Below are 21,094 nucleotides of genomic sequence, written 5' to 3'. Positions count from 1 at the left end.
GCACTTTATTGGCCGCTGGGTTATAAATAAGGGGGAACTTAGTATGCGCCTGTACAGGTAGATAAAGTGACCATAATACGCCTGAGTTGCATAAAATAATTTATAAAGCTTCAAAATTTAATTTACTTTTTTTTACTTCAGTAACAAGTCTATGAAAATATTCCTTTCAAAAAAATATTTGAATAAAAAAAAATTGGACAAATTTGAGTAAAAATGTAAGGAAATAGAATTTAGAAAATTTTTATTTCAAATTTTGCAATAAAAATTGTATGATAATGTTATAATACCCAAAATTATTGTTAAAACTCGACTATTGCGAAATAAATATCTAAATCTGTCCTTGTATCTAATGCGTGTGATAGAGGGTTAAATAAATTAAGTCCTTTTTGTAACCAACAAACTTAGAAGTTACACATAATGCTTTATTTTTGTCAAAATGTACTTGTTTATAACAATGTCAATCTTTGTAAAAATAAACATTTCGAAAATAAAAAATGCATCTCTTTATTTTCTTTAGAGAAAATTAAAGAAGAATTATATAAAATTCATATTAAATCTGAAACTAAAAGTTTGGTTTATAGAGGCGCCTGTTTAAGCCCCAAACGGTCATTTGTTAGAATTTTCTGGTTACAGGACTTTGGCAAAATTTTCGTTCAATCAAAATGCCAACTGCATTTCTACTTAACAGAATGAAACCAAATTTTCAATTTTCTGAATTCCCATTTCCATGAATTTGATCGTTGAATTCATGGAATTCAACGATTTCTATAAATTTTAAAATTGATCAATCAGAAACGATTAAAACACATTAATTGTTAATTAATTAATTTTCAAAATTTGTGCTGGAATTCATCAAAATAAAAAAAATTTGCTGAATTGGAAATTCTAGAATTTGAAAATTCAGCGCAAAATAAAAATTATTTTAAATAAATCTTTTAAATAAATATAGAGTTAAATAAAAATTCTTCTAATTCAAAGTTTACTCTAATTTAAATTACATAAAAATTCTTTTAAGTAGAAATTCGTCTATACAATAATTCTGAAAAGGGAAAATTTTATCAAATAAAATTATATCACCAAAAAATACTAATGAAATCATCTTTGTAGTTTCTTCATGCGCCGTTATCTAATTTGCATTCAAAACGTTACGATATTTAAAATACAATATGTAATGAAAAGGGGATTATCTTCTAAGTTGATTAATTTCTGCTTATAAAATTTCAAACTTTTTAAAGAAATGAGACATTAAAAGTGTTTAAATTATTATTTAAAAGCAATAAGTGTGATTTTTTTTGAGTGTTTTACAAAAAGTAAGAAATTAAGAAGAAATATTTGGCGCGATCTTTGGATAACGAAAAAAACCACTCATATATAGTTTGTACATTTTTTGGCTTTTGTCACTACCAAAATCTGTATTTTTCATTTAAAGTATGTTACGTTATTACAGTTTTAAAAATGTTGATAATTTAGTCTCTTTTTTCAGTATCTGTCTCTTCATTTAAAACATGATCTTTCTTGCGTTCTTGAACCTTTGAAACAAAAACACTTTGTAAATGGTCTCTGAATCTATCCTGTAATTTTTGAGGGATCACCATAATTGTTGTTATTATATTTCCTAAAAATAATACGAGAAACATTAAACTAAGAACTGGAACGTGCCAAGTGGCTTCCGAATGTGAGGACAGAGTATATAACGTGTAAGCATTGTAGAGTTGAAAGACGTAGCCCATAAAAAGGAATGGCAGAAGGAACGACAGTCCTCGCCACATCCATGAATGAAAGCCTTCTATCGTTATGTCCATATTGTGTCTTTCACCCAATGCCTTTAATCGATAAAGAACTCCCCGTTGATATCGAAATTGAAGAAATTGTACTACACCTGTAAAGTAATGAAGAGTAAAATTTTATAATAAATAGCGAAAACATTTCTTTTAGAAAATAATGCTTGAAAAAGGAACTTACTAATATATACATTAAACCACATAAATTGACCACGGAATGAGTACCAAGCTCCAGTATTAGGCCAAACTAAAAGAACGCCTGACACGACGGTCGATAAAAAATGATGAAAGCGCCACCAACCTTTGATCCTTGATCCATTAACTTTAAGTATACTCTCTCTTATTGTCAAAGTACAATAATACCAGACTAGCAAAAACATAAAACTTAACTCCAAAGTTCTGAAATTGTTTGTATTATTATTACTATGGTGCAAACTGAATATTAAAATAAGTGAATAATAGATGAATAATATATGTTACCAGCAAACCTGGAAGAACAGAAAATTGTTATATATACCTTATACTGGTGAGGAGATTGATAACTGATAAAACAAAGCCAATAACAGAAAGTACAAGTTTAAACTTTTCGTATTCATCTTTATACTTGAATCTGAAACAAAATCAAAATATTATTCACTTAGGGGTCGTCCATATACCACGTGGACACTTTTTAGACACTTGTGGGGATTGGCCAATAGATCTCGCATCTACGCCAATTTCCCATATAGATCTCTCACAAGTGCAATACGGGCTAGTCTTGTAGCATATATACAAGTTCCGAATTTGCTTCCCCCGTCTAGGGCAGGTCTCCCACTACGTAGCCTTACTGATGAGTCCAAGTAGTGGGGACCGGGACGAAACGATATAAAGTGGTCTTCATACCACTCTATGGATGATATACTTTTAAATCTCCATATTGGTGACCGCCGACGGGCCGCTTCGTGTTGCAATTTTCTGCGACGGTGTTAACGAAGAGCTCGAGTTTTCGGGGTCGCTCACAACGCTCCTTTCGTACCTTTCCTCGCACTTGCCACGAAGCGGTGAGCACTAGAAAACAGATGCCTTCGCTGTCTCTCGCTCGCAACGCGCTCCGTCTATCTCTTTCCAAAAACCTTCTGATCTGCACATTGTGCACGCAAAGTCTTCTTTCCACTCGTACATAGTACTTGAGTTTCCTGAAGCTTTCCCTTCGTTCCTATTCCTTTAACCAATCGTATCATCTACTTCGATGATACTAGGGGGGGAGTATGTGGGGATTGGCCAATAGATCTCGCATCTACGCCAATTTCCCATATAGATCTCTCACAAGTGCAATACGGGCTAGTCTTGTAGCATATATACAAGTTCCGAATTTGCTTCCCCCGTCTAGGGCAGGTCTCCCACTACGTAGCCTTACTGATGAGTCCAAGTAGTGGGGACCGGGACGAAACGATATAAAGTGGTCTTCATACCACTCTATGGATGATATACTTTTAAATCTCCATACACTTTTTGACCCCCCCCCTCCCCCTCGTGGACAATCGTGGATTTTTGACGAACCCCTCTCCCCCCCCCCTGATTGTCCACGTGGACAATCGGGTTTTTTATTTCAAAATAGTGAATAATAAAAAGATAATTAATAAGAAATACAATTAAAAAATTCTTTAAATTTTTTTTATTACAAACTTCTTTAAAATTCAATAAAGATTAAATTATCTTAAAATATTATTAAATAGGTAAATACCATTTTTAGTATTATGGAGAGGACTTTGGCAGCAATATATCTTCAATTATTATATTAGTAGAAATACTTAATCTCTTCGGTAACAAATCTTAAATTTTCTAAAATCCAATAGCTTTAAGCCTTCACATAAACAATAATAGAAATTATTTTTTTTAGAATTTGTAAGAGTTTGTAGAGGTTGCTTTGTATTCCTAATTGTCAAATTTGCATATTCATATTTGTGCATTTACGATAATGATTTTGTAATATAAATTAAAAAACAATTTGGCGTTTTTTTGACAGTTAAATAAATTTCGGATTACAAATATTGTCTGATCACAATCTAATAATAAAGTTGAATAAAAAGAAAAAAATCAGTCAGAGAAGCAGGCGCAATGCGCCTACATCATAGGGTTTCGTGGCCTAAAATGACAAAAAAATAAATAAATAATAATTTATTTAGAAATTTTTTTGTACTTAAGATTGAAATTTTTTGTTATTATCATAGTAACGGTTGCCATGGCAACCATTACTATACCAACGGTTGCAACGGCAACGGTTGTTATGTTGTCTTAAGACTTAAGACTTAGGACTTAAGACCTTCTTATACCGAAGTTAAGTCTTAAGTCTTAGAACTTAAGACTTTCTTATACCAAAGTCTCGGATCGTTATATAAGACTTAAGACTTAAGACGTAAAAACTACGGACGGACACCGAAGTCTCGCTATAAGGGTTTTGGCCCTTGGCCACGAAACCCTAAAAAAGATATAAAATTAAACTTTTGTGTCCACGTGGACATTTGTATTGACCCCCCCCCCGTGGAAAATCGTGGATTTTTGGCGAATCCCCCCTCCCCCCTAAACTGTCCACGTGGTATATGGACGACCCCTTAATAAATTTCAGAACATAAATATTTGAAACTCTCTAGCTCATTTAAGGAGTTCATTATGCATGGCTTGCTCTGTAATAATTAGAAATTTTTGTTGTAAAATTAGCAGGAGTTTTATAATAAACATTCCAGTTTATTAATTTTAAAAATTTCTCCGCTAATTATTAATCCACAATCTAAATTTAAAAATAAACTAAAGATTGGTAATCAGGGACTACAACAACCTCCGAGTAACAAGTTTCGTGACAATCTAATAAATTTTTACATTTGTCATCTATCATATTGGATCTGCAATTTCGAATTTATAAAAACTAACATCAGATTCGTCATCAACGATCCCACAAACCCCCGATTGACAAGCTTCAGGTAAAACTAACATCAGAATCGTCATCAGCAATCCCTAAAACCCCCGAGTGATAAGTTTCATGTAAAACTAAACAATTTTTACAAAATCGTCTGCCATATTGGATCCGCCATTTTGAATTTTTAAAAACTGATGTCATATTCGTAATCAGCAACCCCAAAAACCCCCGAGTAACAATTTTTAGTCCATTTTCAAATGTTTAAAAAATTCGTGACTTTTAACAATAATTTATAAATTTTTTTAAACAATAGGAATTTTTTAACATGATCTAGGTTACATATTTTTAAAGCCCTATTCTTCCTGAAAAGAACGCACTAAATTTGACTCAAAAATATTAATTTTTGTCAAAGATATTGAGGTTTTTGTAGGTGGGACGTATACGTCCCACCGCCCCTCAAAGGGTTAAACAATTAAAAAAAAAAAATTTATTTTCTTGTAGAGTTTACTGTGATGATTTTTTTTGTAGAATGTAATTGCGTAGAATCGCTACCGCCCCTTAATTAATGAATATAACAATTTTAATAAGACAGAAAAATTTATTTGAAGAAACATTAATAAATATTACGATTTAAATACACCTTAACATTCTATTTTAATATTATAATTCGGGCCCCAAAATTTTTTTTTGTAATAGTTTATAAATATTTGTAGAATAAGATGTAATATTAAAGAAAATTTAATTATCATATTAAGAACATATTTAAAATTTAATTTGATTATAAAAATTTCCAATTATTTAAAGAAATTACATGGTAATTTAAAACTAGCTCTGGTATTTTGAAGACTGTTTATTTTTAAATACCTAGGTATAGTTTAATTTTTATAGAATTCTGAGCATTCGTTTATTAGTAATCAATATTTTTCCAAAAAGTTGATAAAATTTATAATTGTTAATAACTTTTGATAACTAAATTTTTTGACAAAAATATTTATGAATTTTGTTTATATAATTATTTACTATTAAAAAAAAAGTTTGAAGTAAATTGGACTACCTATCGAAATTTGATGATACATTTCAGAAAGCCAGACCCAATTAGGTAGTAGTTTTCGGTATTAAAAATTTACTGTAAATTTGGAAAAATCTTTTACAAAAAAAAATTGAGCAAGTATGCAGTGCAAGTAGTAAGTGTTTCGTACTCGAAACAAATTTATTTGTTTACATTATAATTATAATACCTTAACTATTGGGTAAGACTCCGTCAGAAAAATTACAATTTGCATGGGGTCTTCGGATTATTCTGTAATGTGGTGAAGTTGTTATATTTGATAACAAAAATAAGTGTACCAAAGGATTTTTAAAATTGTAAAAGTTACGCCATTTTGAATTTTTTTATACGATTTTTTTCAAATGTGAATATTTCCGAAACAATTTAACGGATTTTAATGAAATTTAAATATGTTATACTTAAAATCATGTCCTTTCAGAATTTTTCAAAAGAAAAAAAAAGTAAAAAAAAATTTTTTGAATCGATTTATTATGCACGGGACCGATTTTTGAGTATTCTTCGACATATAATAAAATATCTCTTATAATTTCACCTTTCATTTACAAAAAAGAAAACGATGGAGACTTTAATAGTTTTCGAGATATTGCAATTTTTGTGGAAGCGCGACCACGTTTCAGTGCCAGCGCAGTATCTTTTACCCGGGACGCCTCACAGTGGGATTTTTTACACTTTACTCTTCAAAATTGTCTAGAGCTTACAAATTTTATTGGATTTTGATGTTCTTGGTCCTTAATGAAAGGGATAAAATTTCTAAGAGATCTCTTTAAACCGATTTCCAGTAGTTTTTAAACTTAAAATGTTTATATAATATGTATATTCTTTTAAAAACTTAAAAAATTTACTTATTGATTTTAAAACAATTTTAATTAACAAATAGATAACATTGGTCTTTTTAAAAAAAATTATTTTTTTTAGACAAATTTATGTTTATTTAAGTAATTCAAGTCTACGTTGTAAAAAAAATTATTTTAAAGTTAATAATTATCATTGATATTAACAATACTCAAGTTATCGATATTTAAGTAGAGCTTTAAAATGTTAAACTCGTTCAAAAAGGTTCTATTTTTTTGCAGAAATAAGCCATTTATTTGTTTATAAAGTTAATAATTTCTTGATAACAAATGTAATTGTTTAAGCTAATAAATTTTTTAAGTTTTTGAAAGAATGTACATATGATATAAATATTTAAAGTTTAAAAAATTACGAAAATGTTTATAAATGCAAAAGAAAATAGATTATTTGTTATATAATTATTAATAACAACGATAATTGTTAACTTTAAAATCATTTTTTTACAAAATAGATATACCTACATTACTTGAATAAACATAAATTTGTCTAAAAAACAAGTTTTTTTTTAAAAAAAGGACCAAAGTTATCTATTTTTTAATTTAAATTGTTTTTTTTAACACTTTAAATAAACTGTATTATGCATTATTATTTGTCAGGTGGTCAGACTAAACTAATTTTAATTGATTTCGATCTTGTGCAATGGAAAAATAAAAAATAAACAGTATTTTTTACAAAAATATTGTAAATTGTTAACTTTGAATAACAAAAAAATAAATAAACAATTAAAAATTGGTTTAAAGAGATCTCTTAGAAATTTTATCCCTTTCATTTAAGACCAAGAACATCAAAATCCAATAAAATTTGTAGGCTCTAGACAATTTTAAAGAGTAAAGTGTAAAAAATCCCACTGTGAGGCGTCCCGGGTAAAAGATACTGCGCTGGCACTGAAACGTGGTCGCGCTTCCACAAAAATTGCAATATCTCGAAAACTGTTTAAAGTCTCCATCGTTTTCTTTTTTGTAAATGAAAAGGTGAAATTATAAGGAATATTTTATTATATGTCGAAAAATACTCAAAAATCGGTCCTGTGCTTAATAAATCGATTCAAAAAATTTTTTTTACTTTTTTTGAAAAATTCTGGAAGGACATGATTTTAAGTATAACATATTTAAATTTCATTAAAATCCGTTAAATTGTTTCGGAAATATTCACATTCAAAAAAAATCTTATAAAAAAATTCAAAATCCCGTAACTTTTACAATTTTGAAAATTTTTAAAAATCCTTTGGTACACTTATTTTTGTTATCAAATATAACAACTTCACCAAATTACAGAATAATCCGAAGACCCCATGCAAATTGTAATTTTTCTGACGGAGTCTTACCCAGAACCTAACAATTTTCACATGTTGCTTATACATTCAAACACGAATAAAAATGCAATAATTTTTAACTAATATACTTACTATTAAATAAATATTATCTTTTTATAACAGCAACAACTATTAAATACTACATATAATATATAATGTTTTACAGGACAGAGAAATATCAAATATATATAGAGAGAGAGAAATATATGTGTGTGTGAGTTATATGTGCGTATACGCAGGTAAGATTGTGTTGTATAAAGTCCGCCTGAAAATCAGTCGGAGTTCGAGCGATTCTTATAAGAAGAACCTAATACTTTTACAGTGGCGGATCCAGGGGGGGTCATGACCCCCCCCCTGGGGCGAAAAATTTACATAAAAAAAAGGTCAGCTAATTATGGTCGTTGCTCGCCGAATCTATAAATGACCCCCCCCCCTGGAGTAAATTCTGGATCCGCCACTGTACTTTTATCGCACGTTCTCTTTGTATTTATAATAAAGATTTCGTGCAAAATTAGTTACTGTCTCTTACGCTTATTGCATTGAAAGTATTTTTACAATAAGTATATGAATCCATGCTAAAAATATAAGAGAAACGTTAAGCAATTTAAGTAATGTGCTCTTTCGAGTAATATTAGCAGCATTTTACTAAATTATGTTAAAAATACCCGGGCAATGACCGTAACATATATGAATAATAATCATTGATAAAAATGTTAATTCATGGACATAATTTGACTCATTAAAAAACAGTCTATATTACCTTGACACCTTTTTTGTGCATAAAGAACTTTCTGGTGCAGAATTGGTAAAAAACACACTTTTTTAAACTCTTATTGTAGAAAATGTATCATAGTTATTGCAAACGTTCCTTTTGGAAATTGTTATTACAAAAAGAGAATTAAGGGGTAACATTACCCAGAGCACATAAAAAATTGAGTCTATTTTAATTAATTATTTTAAGAAAAAGCTACAGAATAATAATGCTGGGTTTTCTTTAAAGTAAAATACATGTATCAAACTAAATTTAAAAATAAAAAAGAAATTTGTTTACTAAAAAATTGCGCTGTTACAACAGTTTAACTGAGATCATGTCTTTCAAGACAACTTCAAAGGCCATAAGGATTTCTCCCAATTTTTTACGGATTCAATTTAAATTTGGACTGTAGCTTTTTCAAAACTATCAATTTTTGAAAAAATGTTATGACTTTTATGACAAAACTGCACGGTGAGAGAATATATATTAAATTTTGTAAAAGTAGTTTACAAATTGGGGAAAAAGTGCAACAAAGCGAAATTTTGATATAGAAAATACTAAACTTTAAAAAAAGTTTTGTGAAATTTATTAAAGTTATATTAGAATTTAATTAATATTCTTGATATTTGATATAATTATACTAAATTTCACATAAGTTTTTTTAAAGTTTAGTATTTTTTATATCAAAATTTCGCTTTGTCGCACTTTTTCCCCAATTTGAAAATATTTTTACAAAATTTAATATATATTCTCTCTCCGTGTGTGATTTAAAAAAAACCACCCAAAAAATTATCACTTTTATCGGTTACTCCTTCAAAAAGAATGATATTTTCTTTGCTTCATTATTACATAACTATAAATTTGACAAAAAAATTTTCCTCAAAAAATCAAGAAAAATTTATTAACAATTAAAAGATTTGATTATATAATGTAGCTTGCTGTATTAGCTTTGAGAATGTTTTCCCTCTTTCAGACCTTAACTATACTATAATATAAAAACTGTTTGAATTGTTAAAGCTAAAAAAGCAATGCTAACAAAAACAACTAAGTTCAAACTGCAATCAGATATATACAAAATAATCGTAAGTCCAGAATTTTAATTTTTTGAACGTTGTTAATGTCTTGTATTTTTTACGACTTGTTAGTTTAATCTTAAATTTAAATTATGGACTTATTTATCTTTATAAGATTATTATTTACATATAGATAGACTAGATGTAAAAAATTGTAATTAAAATTTATATCTTTTTACTATTACATTTAAGTTTTAAATAACGCATTTATCAGCTATGAATTAAATGATGAAAAATTTAAAGAGTATGTGAAAAATAAGTTGAATATTAATAATTATAAACTTACTTATCGTTTTTGTTCAATATTGAAACATTAACGTTTCCTAAGATAATTTTCAGATAAGTACCATTTGGTTTTGGTAATATTTGCTCCATGTCATGTAACTGCTGATCTCGTTTCATTATATCCTTATCCAGAGCGTCACGTGCTTCGCTTGCCTGCAAGCTTTTTTCAATAAGAAAGGTTAATTATTTGCTGTGATGAATATATTTTTTAATGTCTCTGTCCAGAATGTCAATTTTAGATTAAAAGGTCGCGTCGTAGAAAAATGTAAGAAAAAGCAAATAATGCGTTGATGATTAAAATTTAATTAAATTAATTAATTAATTAATTTTATTATTATTATTTTTATTTAATTAAATTTTTATTATAAAATTGACATTCTGGACTTAACATTAAGATTATTTATAAAATGAAAGCTTCAATTTTATGAAACGTACTTTTTAAGAGATTTTGAAATGACGCCCATTTGATACTTCTGGTGCGATATTCCTTTTAAACATTTTGCTTGGAGTTCAACGACTTGTTCCAACTTCGAAAGATATTCTCTATTTAATGCCTATAAAAGAATATTAAAATTTAAAAAATACTTATTTATTCATATGCATGGGGCTAAAACTGCTGAAGCAATCTATGCGGAATAAAAGATTTCACATATTTTTTTACTAAAAATTAGTAAAATCTTTTAAATGTTAAACGAAACCTTTTTTTTTAATCTGAATAAGTAAAATTTCATTTATTAACCCTTTAACGTCCCCGGGAAGGACGGGGGAAATTTTTAAAAATTAAACACGTTCTTAGAGGTTTTTAAGGTTGTTGGTTCCGAATTCGAGGTCAGTTTTTCATAATTCAAAATGGCGGTTCCAATATGGCGAACAAATTTTTTAATTCATTGAATTAGCTTGAAACTTAATACTCGGGTGTCTTTGGGGTCACTGATTACTAATCTGAATATTTGATGTTACTTTTTCAAAGTGTTCATGAAATGAAGACAAAGATTTCAGTTTTTAATTCACAAACATAAATATTTTAAAAATATCCTACGTACTATAAAGCAACTTTAAATTTTTGTGTTACATTAAACTGTTTAAAACCAGAATCTTGCCCACCGATTAGGGTAAACCAGACAGTAGTCACCCACTTAAGAAAATCTTTTTAATGAATAGTTCCTTATGATCACACAAAATTATTAAACCCATGATTGGTTTATGAAAAAAACATTTTATTTAATAAAAAAATTAGAAAATAAACAAGTCAGTAGACGAACACCTAAATCGACAGTAGTCGGCCACCTTCAAAAACCGTAGAAAAGAATTTTTTTCAATTACAAAAGCTTAGATCTGTTTATGATGACCTTAGAAATGATTAGTGTAACAAAACAAATTGTTTTTATCTCATACGGTTTTATACACGGAAAAGTTTTTAGGTTAGCAGCTGAATCAGTTGTGGTTGCCGCTGCGCGACTTTAACTAAAGTAGAGAGTCATCCCCAGTTTGATAGAGCAGCACACCTCACACCATGCTGGGAGTGCTGCTCGCCCAGTGCGGTCAGCACAGCTCTCTTAAGAGAGAAAACGGAGCACCCAAATTGTGAGAAGTATTTTTTTCTAATCGTGAAACGGCAGCTCACACAAAAACTTTTCCGTGTAGCTATTCAAAATTAAAAAATTTTGCATCATTTATAAAAAAATAAACAACTCAAAATTATGTTGTTAGAAATTAATGGGGATTTTTTTGGTAGTTAATTAAATAATTGTAAAAAAATTTTCAATGAAAATTTTTCATTTTTAATAATAATTTTATAAACAATGTGTATTTTTTATGCTTTCTAAAGCAAGCATTTTTATAAAATTTATATGGGGCATTCCAGGCCAAATCGTAAATTATTTTGCTTTTGCATCTTAAATTTTTTTAAACATTTTTTTCTTTTAGTAATCTTTGAAATGAGCTATTTTTTTAAATGCTTATAACTCGGTCAAAAATTGATCAAATTAGACGTATTTAAAATGAAAAGTTTTGTTTTTAGTAAAAATATTTTTAAAAAATTTAAAAATAATTTACGATAAGATTTTAAAATTTTTTAAATAAAATTTCATTTTTAACAATGTATGTATCGATAAATTTTTTTCAAATTTTTTTGTAAGAAACTAGCACTAAATTAACAATTTTTAAGCCTTGTCCGATCGAGGGCAAACGATGGGATCTATTTATTTAAAAAATTTTAATTTTTATATACACAGTGAAAACGGTAGGCCTAACTTGTCATTTGAACAAATCACAATTAAGGTTAAGTTTGGAGAGACTCAGTCTGAAAACACATTTGCTGTGAAAAATTTGTGTGATTTTGTCAAATGGCAAGTTAGTCATTTGGCCATCACTGCGTATATAAAAATTAAAAATTTCAAAATAAATAGATCCCACCGTTTGCCCACGATCGGACAAGGCTTAAAAATTGTTAATTTAGTGCTAGTTTCTTACAAAAAATTTTGAAAAAAATTGATCGATACATACATTGTTAAAAATGAAATTTTATTAAAAAAATTTTAAAATCTTATCGTAAATTATTTTTAAATTTTTTAAAAATATTTTTATTAAAAACTACGCGTGAAAACAAAACTTTTCATTATAAAAACGTCCAATTTGATCAATTTTTGACCGAGTTATAAGCATTTAAAAAAAAATGTACGTAAAAAACGTCATTTTTCAAAAATCTGTATCTCCTGAACCGCTTTATGAAAAAATTTGAAAAAGAGCAAGGTAGCTCATTTCAAAGAGTACTAAAAGAAAAAAAATGTTTAAAAAAAATTTGAGATGCAAGCAAAATAATTTCCGACTTGGCCTGGAATGCCCCATATATAACATACCTTGGGAAGTAGACCCTTTAATTTAAAACAAAGAACACTCAAATAGATTAAAAATTATTATTAACGCTGTAGACAGTTTTAAAATGTTATTTGTAAAAAAATCCCACTGTGATGCTTGCAAGTGATTTTTGAAAATGTTTTAAAACTCATTTAACACATCAAGACCATTTCGGGACTATTTGGAAAATCTTCTCCATATTATAAGAAAAAATAAAAAAAATCCGGCTCAAAGTTAGAAAAAATTAATTTGTTTATAAAAAAATTTTTTTTTTTAATAAAAAATTTAAAATAAATTTTTTGTTTACTTTTTTTAAAAGTTGAAAAAAAAACTAAAACTTTCATTCTTTGACAACTTTTTCCTAAACTGAATATTTTCGGACTTATAAGCTACTGAATATAGGTCTACAATTAAAAGTCCAAAATTTCGAAAATTCATAACTCGAAAATTTGGACAATTAAACAAAAATAAAAAAATACGTATCTGTTTTTTTCGAGATACAGAATAGAAAAAAAATATTTTTGGCGAATTTTAAGAGGTCAACTAAAATCTCACGTGGAATTGCCCAAATATAGTAGTAGAAGAATATCTCCATAGGTGGACCAGCTCCATGAGTAGATCACCTTTCTGATTTTTATGAAATCAAGGGCAAAATATTCAAATACAGTGGAACCTCGATTATCCGAACTAACCTTGGCAAGGCCGGGTTCGGATAATCGAAAGTTCGGATAATAGAGATTTTAATTTTTTTTATATAATTAAAGTAAAAAAATCGACAGTTGAATTATATATATTTCATTTAATCCATTTTTTAAATATACATCAGTATATATACGTAAATATATATTAATTTATATAATAATATATTAATAAGACATAGAATTCAGAATTTTTTAAGATTTTTCTGGCATAAATATCGTTATTTTCCTTTGAAAGATTCGGGAGGTCAAAAAAAAGTTCGGATAAAATGATTTTCGGTTCGGATAATCGAGGTTCCACTGTATCACTACAAGAACATTTTTAATATGATTCCGAACTGTATCTCATTTTTGCAATTATAATAGCCACAAGAAAAAATGGTAAAAGTTTCATAGTCATCTCTTCGAAGATTAAAAAACTTGAGAATTATTACTTTCTTCTGGACAATATATTTTCTTGTCATTTATATATGTGGCATTCCACCTCAAGTGATCCGGGTCCAAATTTGAAATGTTTGGGATCAGGTTAAAAGTTTGCACAAATAGTAGTCCTATTAGATACAATTAAAAATACCAAATATTATTAATTTATTTAAACAAATGTAAAAACTGGAGGGGGTCAAACTTTAAATTTTTGACCTTACATGGAAGATTTGAAAAATTTGTAATTTCTTTAAAACAAAATGAAAAGATGTTTTCTATTTTGGGTTTTTTTTGCTGTTTTTCAGCACTTTCTAATGGTGAAAACAAATTTGATAAAAAAAAAAATTTTGACCTTGAAAAATTACAATAAAAAATAAAATTTCATTTTTTTATCAAATGGACATTTTTTATTTAAAATTTTTTTCATAAAGGTCTGGTTTTTTCCTAAAAAAATGTATAGGTCAAAACGTCGGACAAGAAATTTTAACTGGTCAAATTAAGCATTAACTTCTGCAGCGCACCGGCCCTGCGCGTTGTTGGACTGTATATTGTTTATAACAATTGAAATAAATTATTTTATGCTTTATTAATTATCTAGTGGTCATATTGGATAAATTTGAATTGATTTAGATCATGTGCAACAACGGAATAAGAAAATAAACGTCATTTTTTAAAAAAGTGTATTAATTTGTTAACTTTGATTAAAAAAAAATTATAAACAATTAAAATATCAAAAATCGGCCTCGAGGGATGTCTTAAGAATTTATTCCCCTTAAATTTAAAATAAAGAACACTCAAATCGGTTAAAAATTGTAAGCTGTAGACATTTTTTAACAGTAAATTGTAAAAAAATTCCACTGTGGGCCGGTGCGCTGCAAAAGTCAATGCATAATTTGACCAGTTAAAAGTTCTTGTCCCACGTTTTGACCTATACATTTTTTTAAGGAAAAACAGCTAAAAAACACTAAGTTGTAGAGGACAAGTTGCCCTACAATATTGATATATAAATATTTGTATCTAAGCGGATTATATTGTCTAAAAAAATCATTTATGCAAAATTTAACCTTTCGCCCCAGTCTCCTCTAATAAATGAATATAATAAAAATAAATAAATATAAATTCTATCAAGTGTAAGGAGTGCAAAAGATCTGTTCATTTCACTTGTGTTTCACAAGTGAGAACTTTTTGCATCTGTCACGTTTGTAAGACCGAAACCAATTAAATATTTTTTTAATTGCACCTAATGTTTTTATAATAAATGTATATTACAATAAGATTTCAAGTTAACAATTTTACTTATAACCTCATAACTGCAATCAGCGTAATTTACACAATTAATTTTTAAGAAAGTTATAATTTTTTTTGGTTTTTATTACTTTGATATAGAATAACAATTTATCAGGGTTTCAAACCTTCCCCAGGAAATTAAAATTTCTACTTGATTCATTTCACGTGAAATTGCTCATTTAAGTTAAATGTCATTTGTTGCAGTTTTTAATAAAATCTAAATTGTAAGTATTTCTGATCTCAATTATTGTGGAGAGAAAATGTTATTAAATTATTGATCATTTTTAATTCTTTAGTTTGTATTTAGACCATGTCTATACGGCCAGTTAACTGGCAGAATAAGGTGGTTTAATTATTTGTCCAGTAACTAGAAATAAGGGAAAAGCTATGGCAGAATAAGATGACTAAATAATTCTGCCAGTGCACTGGCAAAATAAGATGGTTTTACTATTTGGCCATTGTATTAATAAAGCGCCCATCAGGTATAAATATCTGTTGGATGTTTGTTTGTTTATTTAACATTTTAACCAATCTTATAAAAAATTTTAAAAAAATTCCAAAACGGGTAAATCTGCTGTAAGTGTGACATGAACTAAACTTATTAAGAAATTTTTTGTTAAAATTTATATTATAATTAATATTATAAAAATAATAAATATATAGGGAAAAGAGCCCCAAGATAGACATTTCGTTTAAAATTTTTGTATAAAGTAGGAGCACCTTATGCTTTTTGTTATTTTTGTTGTTAGTATAGAAGAAGTTCTTGATGCACATTTGAAGGAAAAAAAGCAATTTGTTTTTATTCTGCACACATTTCCTAAAATTTGTGTCTCACGAAGTTTTCTTATAATTTCTTCCTAAATCGGTAAAGTTATTTAAATTATAACTTTTCAATAGGCCAAAAAATACCTAATATATTGTCAGGGTGGTCACAAGTTTCAGATTATCAATTTTCCTGACAATTTACTGACATTAAAATTATATTCCCTGACAAATTTTTTTTACAGGAAAATATGAAAGTTTACGGAAAATGAGTAAAATTTATGAATTTTAATAATTTCCAAAAATAACAATTGTAATCCTTTCTAAATTCAATTATTTTCTATAATTTACTACCAAACTTCATCTCTACATCAATTATTTTAAACAATTTTTCGAAAGTTCTATTAGAATTTAATTATTCAAATACAAAAGAGTCATTCCATTATATTTCGACTAAAGTCGTTGCTGACTAATTTTAAAAAATTATAATATTTTGCAGGAATGATGTTAAAGATATTAGGATCACCGAACAAAAAGAATTTTTTAAATATTTTTTATATTTATTGTAAAATAAGCATCTAAAGTATATGAAGTCGTAAAAACTGTCACATTTTCATCTATTAGAAAATATTAAAGAAAACACATAATTTACTATAAAAATGTAAAAAAGTTATAAGAATTTATTAAGAAAGAATTGTTTTATTATTATAAATTGATAGAAACAATTATTAATAAGAAATATTAAATAAAAAAGGATTTTTAAGTTCACCTGCCAAATAACCTAATTTTGCAAATTTCATTCACTAAATGTGAGAAAGAGAAATCATTAAATTAAATAAAACCTTATGAAATATAAAGTACCTGTGATTAACTTTTAGTTTTTCTTATCACTTTCTTCCTTTTTTCTTCATAAATGTTAAAAAATAAGCAATTAAAACTGGCACTTTGCTTATTTTCACGATTTTAAAATGCAAATAACTTCAGCCCAGAAAAATGAAAAATTACGAAAATTGGGCAATAATTATTTGATCACTAGATACACTCACTGGAAAAAGATTTTCTTTGGTCCCGAAGCTATTTTCCGAATTCATTAACTTTAAACTTTTTACTATTTTTATCAGGTTAATACATGTGTTTTTTAAAGGACGAAGTTAGCTCTTCTTGTTTAATCGTTTTGAACCAACTTCAGTTTTAAAAAAATCACATGTATTAACCTGATAGAAATAGTGAAAAGTTTAAAATTAATTATTTCGGAAAATAGCTTCGGGACCAAAGAAAATCTTTTTCCAGTGAGTGTATTTAGTGATCAAATAATTATTGTCCAATTTTCGTAATTTTTCATTTTTCTGGGCAGAAGTTATTTGCATTTTAAAATCGTGAAAATAAGCAAAGTGCCAGTTTTAATTGCTTATTTTTTAACATTTATGAAGAAAAAAGGAAGAAAGTGATAAGAAAAACTAAAAGTTAATCACAGGTTCTTTATATTTCATAAGGTTTTATTCAATTTAATGATTTCTCTTTCTCACATTTAGTGAATGAAATTTGCAAAATTAGGTTATTTGGCAGGTGAACTTTAAAATCCTTTTTTATTTAATATTTCTTATTAATAATTGTTTCTATCAATTTATAATAATAAAACAATTCATTCTTAATAAATTCTTATAACTTTTTTACATTTTTATAGTAAATTATGTGTTTTCTTTAATATTTTCTAATAGATGAAAATGTGACAGTTTTTACGACTTCATATACTTTAGATGCTTATTTTACAATAAATATAAAAAATATTTAAAAAATTCTTTTTGTTCGGTGATCCTAATATCTTTAACATCATTCCTGCAAAATATTATAATTTTTTAAAATTAGTCAGCAACGACTTTAGTCGAAATATAATGGAATGACTCAAAAAGTAAATTTTTTATAATAATTGTAATTGTCCATGTTTTTTTCTTAAGTTATTAAGGTATAATATTTTCTAAAAATTACAACAAATTTTTAATTCTTTTAATTCTTAAAATTAATTTTTTAAAAATATTTTAAAATAATTTTTGAAAGATAATAGTTTTTTAATTATATACAATTGAAAATCTTCTAAAAATAATTGAAGTTTTGAAAAAAGTATCTAAATAAAAATAATCGAAATTTTGAAGAATTTTATTTATAAATATGACCATCATTTCTCAGAAATTTAAACAAAATCTAAAACAGTAAATTTTTATCAATTTTTATTTATTTTGTTCGAAAATAATTTAATCTTAAAAAATTATGATAAAACAATTCGAAGAATTAGTTTTTAATAATATTTTAATGTAATTTTTCAAAAATAATTGAATTTCTTAAAAGAATTTTTGTATAATTTAAAAAAAAACTAATTAATTTCTTATGGAATTTTAATTAAAAATTTTGAACACGTTTTTTTTTCTCCAAAATGTTAAAAATAATTCTAAAATGTTATTACTTTTTGTATATATCTGAATTTTTAGAAATATGTACTTAATTGAAAATATTGAATTTTAAAAAATTAGAAGCTATTTTTCATTAATTTTCATTTTTAAATTTACATTTAAAGAATTTTCATGAAATTTATGATAATTCAATAATTTTCAAAATTTACAATGAAAATTCTTCAAAAGTTGATTTTCAAAAATTGTAAAAAAATACCTGAAAGAAATAATTGTTTTCAATTGTTTTAAAAAATGATTCAAGAATAATTTTTAAAAAATTTGTTATAGTTTTTTTTCGCACTATAAAATGAAAATAATTTGCATTTTATACTAAAAGATGAGGTATTTTGTTGCAATTTTCGAAAATAAATCGAAAAATGGCTCAATTTTCTTAATTTATACCTACCAAAAAAATTTGTTTTCTGTCATTTCCCTGATTTTACTTTTTCACCTTTGCACCCTTTTTGTTAAATTGTCTCTACTTCATTTATTTGGTTGTTTTTTTAATTTATCAAAATGTCAGCTTGCCCGTATTTTGAAATATTAAAAACTGTTTATTTTGACTGGCCAAATAGAGTCCCTTTTTTATTTGGCCTGATTTAGATATTAATTGTATATTTTTTTAGATACACTGGCCAAATAAGAAAACTAACTTATTCTGCCAGTTCACTGGTAGAATATTTAAACCACCTTATTTTGACAGTTAACTGGCCGAATAGACACTCCGTTGTATTTAAGTGAAGGTAAATTGACTTGAATTGATAAAGTTTCTTTTAATTTACACATAAAATAACAAAAATTTGTTTTTAAAAACAATTTCGATAAAATTTAATTATTAATAAATTATAAGGAAATAGTCTTACTATTTGATTACAATAACAAGTTGGAATTTGTTTTGTTGATAATAATTGGTGTCTATGATAATAGGGAGTTAAACATTACACTGAACACTCACCTCAAGTTCTTTGTAATCTCGCGCCAAATCATTCCAATCGTTTAAACAAGATTCAGCATCAGCGTCCATATTATTTTTCTAATCCGGCACTCTTATTTTTATGCAATTCCTCCAAAATTTTACAACTCTACCAGACAACGTGTCACTTTTGTCAGATTTATTGATAATTATTAGGCCGATTCTGAATGTTAAAGTAATTTTTTACTTTATTTTCACAATGTCAATGGACAAGAATTGAGCAGTGTCATAAAAAAATTAGTTGCAGGTTGGAACTTACTATTAATCGATAATGTAATGAAAAAATGCAATGCATTTTTTGCAGTCCAGAATTTTTGAAATGGAGATGACAACAGATGCCAGTGCCAATGAATATACTTTTTCTTGTTTAATGACCATACTTACCATTAGGCCGAAACACAGTGTTACGTTACGTGCTGGACAGAGTTGAGCAGGTAATTCTCGTGAGAATTTAAGGGCAGATCACAAGCCAAGGTCGGATACGTGATACGGTACTGAATACGCTGCGTTTGTTTCTTAACTTTTTTTTTAAATTTTTCTTTTTAAATATTTTTAATTTTAAAATTAATGTATTGAAAATCATCGAATTGTTGCAGAGAATTTTATCAAAAAATTTGATTATAATAGAATTCCTTGGAAGAATTTTATTAATTAGAAAAATAATTGAATTCTCGCCAAGAATTTTGTTAAAATTTTCAAAAATTCTATTTAAATTTTTTTTGAAGAATTTCTTAGAATTTTTTATTAAATAATGGAGTTTTTTTTAATAATTTTAATTAAAAATTTTCAAAGTAATTGAATTTTATGAACAATTTCTTTCAAGTTTTTTAAATAATCGTGTTTGTTGATAATTTATATTAAACATTTAATTATTCAATTTTATTAAAATTTTAGAAAATAATTGAATTCTTTTGAAAAATTTTAGAACGAATTAAGAAAAAAAATTTAATTCTTTCGTGGAATTTTTTTGAAAATAATTGATGTTTTGCAAATAATTTTACTATTTATAAATATAATTGAATTGTTTTGAAGGATTTATTAGAATTTTAGTAAATAATTGAATTTTTTCGAAAAATATTATTAAAAATTAAAGAAAACTGAATTCTTTTGTGAAATTTTGTTTGAAAATCATTAAATTTTTGCAAAAAAATTTACTATTTTTAAAAAGAATTGAATTCTTACGAAGAATGTTCTTATATTTATGAAAATAATTGAATTCTTGTGAAGAATTTTATTAAAATTTTTCAAATTAATAAACAAGAATAGTTAATTAGTAAATTAGTTATTAATTGTATTTTTTAAAGTTTGAATCTAAAATAATTCAAAAATTCATATTTGAAAATAAAAAATTTTGTAATTTGCATAATAATAAATTGAATATCACGTTCCGAGCGTTAGCGCGCGTAACATTTGCTGGTTTGTTATAATTTTATAATTGCTCTCATATCTTTTAAACGATTAAAGTTAATTATCTAAAAATGTATAATTATGAATAAATGTAATACAGGTTACCAAGTTGCAAGTAATAAGATGATGCTCCTTCAATAACATTTAATAAAGACTATTCTCCAATAAAAATTTTCATATCGGCATTTGGACGACATAATAACGTTAATTAGGGTCGTTCCAGAA

The 21,094-nt window shown here is 26.6% G+C and overlaps 1 protein-coding gene across 2 annotated transcripts; it reads right to left on the bottom strand.

Moving 5' to 3' along the window:
• Positions 1–401: 401 nt before the first annotated feature.
• LOC122505271 (transmembrane protein 120 homolog) lies at positions 402–19,879 on the bottom strand. Of its 2 annotated transcripts, none has more exons than XM_043616777.1 (7): positions 19,722–19,879; positions 19,445–19,625; positions 10,455–10,573; positions 10,021–10,179; positions 2,299–2,391; positions 1,963–2,180; positions 402–1,879 (listed from the first exon to the last, which is right to left on the bottom strand). In XM_043616777.1, exons 2-7 carry the CDS (start codon positions 19,511–19,513, stop codon positions 1,467–1,469), a joined length of 1,071 nt encoding a protein of 356 aa, XP_043472712.1. In that variant the 5' UTR covers positions 19,514–19,625; positions 19,722–19,879; the 3' UTR covers positions 402–1,466. The 2 variants fall into 2 exon arrangements, with proteins under 2 accessions (XP_043472712.1, XP_043472713.1); XM_043616778.1 differs by having other exon boundaries at positions 19,445–19,648; positions 19,722–19,849.
• Positions 19,880–21,094: the final 1,215 nt, after the last annotated feature.

Source organism: Leptopilina heterotoma, unplaced genomic scaffold, assembly GCF_015476425.1.
Source record: "Leptopilina heterotoma isolate Lh14 unplaced genomic scaffold, ASM1547642v1 Lhet_351, whole genome shotgun sequence".
NCBI classification, from domain to species: Eukaryota; Metazoa; Arthropoda; class Insecta; order Hymenoptera; family Figitidae; genus Leptopilina; species Leptopilina heterotoma.
The sequence above is the reverse complement of the archived record's forward strand: the minus strand, read 5'-3'. Positions and strand labels throughout refer to the sequence as shown.

Excerpts from the sequence above, each read along its gene's own strand:
- LOC122505271 (XM_043616777.1), bottom strand. The coding sequence starts at position 19,513 with ATGGACGCTGATGCTGAATCTTGTTTAAACGATTGGAATGATTTGGCG. Across the intron at positions 2,392-10,020 it reads ATATTGAACAAAAACGATAA|ATTCAAGTATAAAGATGAAT; the intron begins GTAAGTTTATAA and ends ATTTTGTTTCAG. Across the intron at positions 2,181-2,298 it reads AATCTCCTCACCAGTATAAG|AACTTTGGAGTTAAGTTTTA; the intron begins GTATATATAACA and ends AAACAATTTCAG.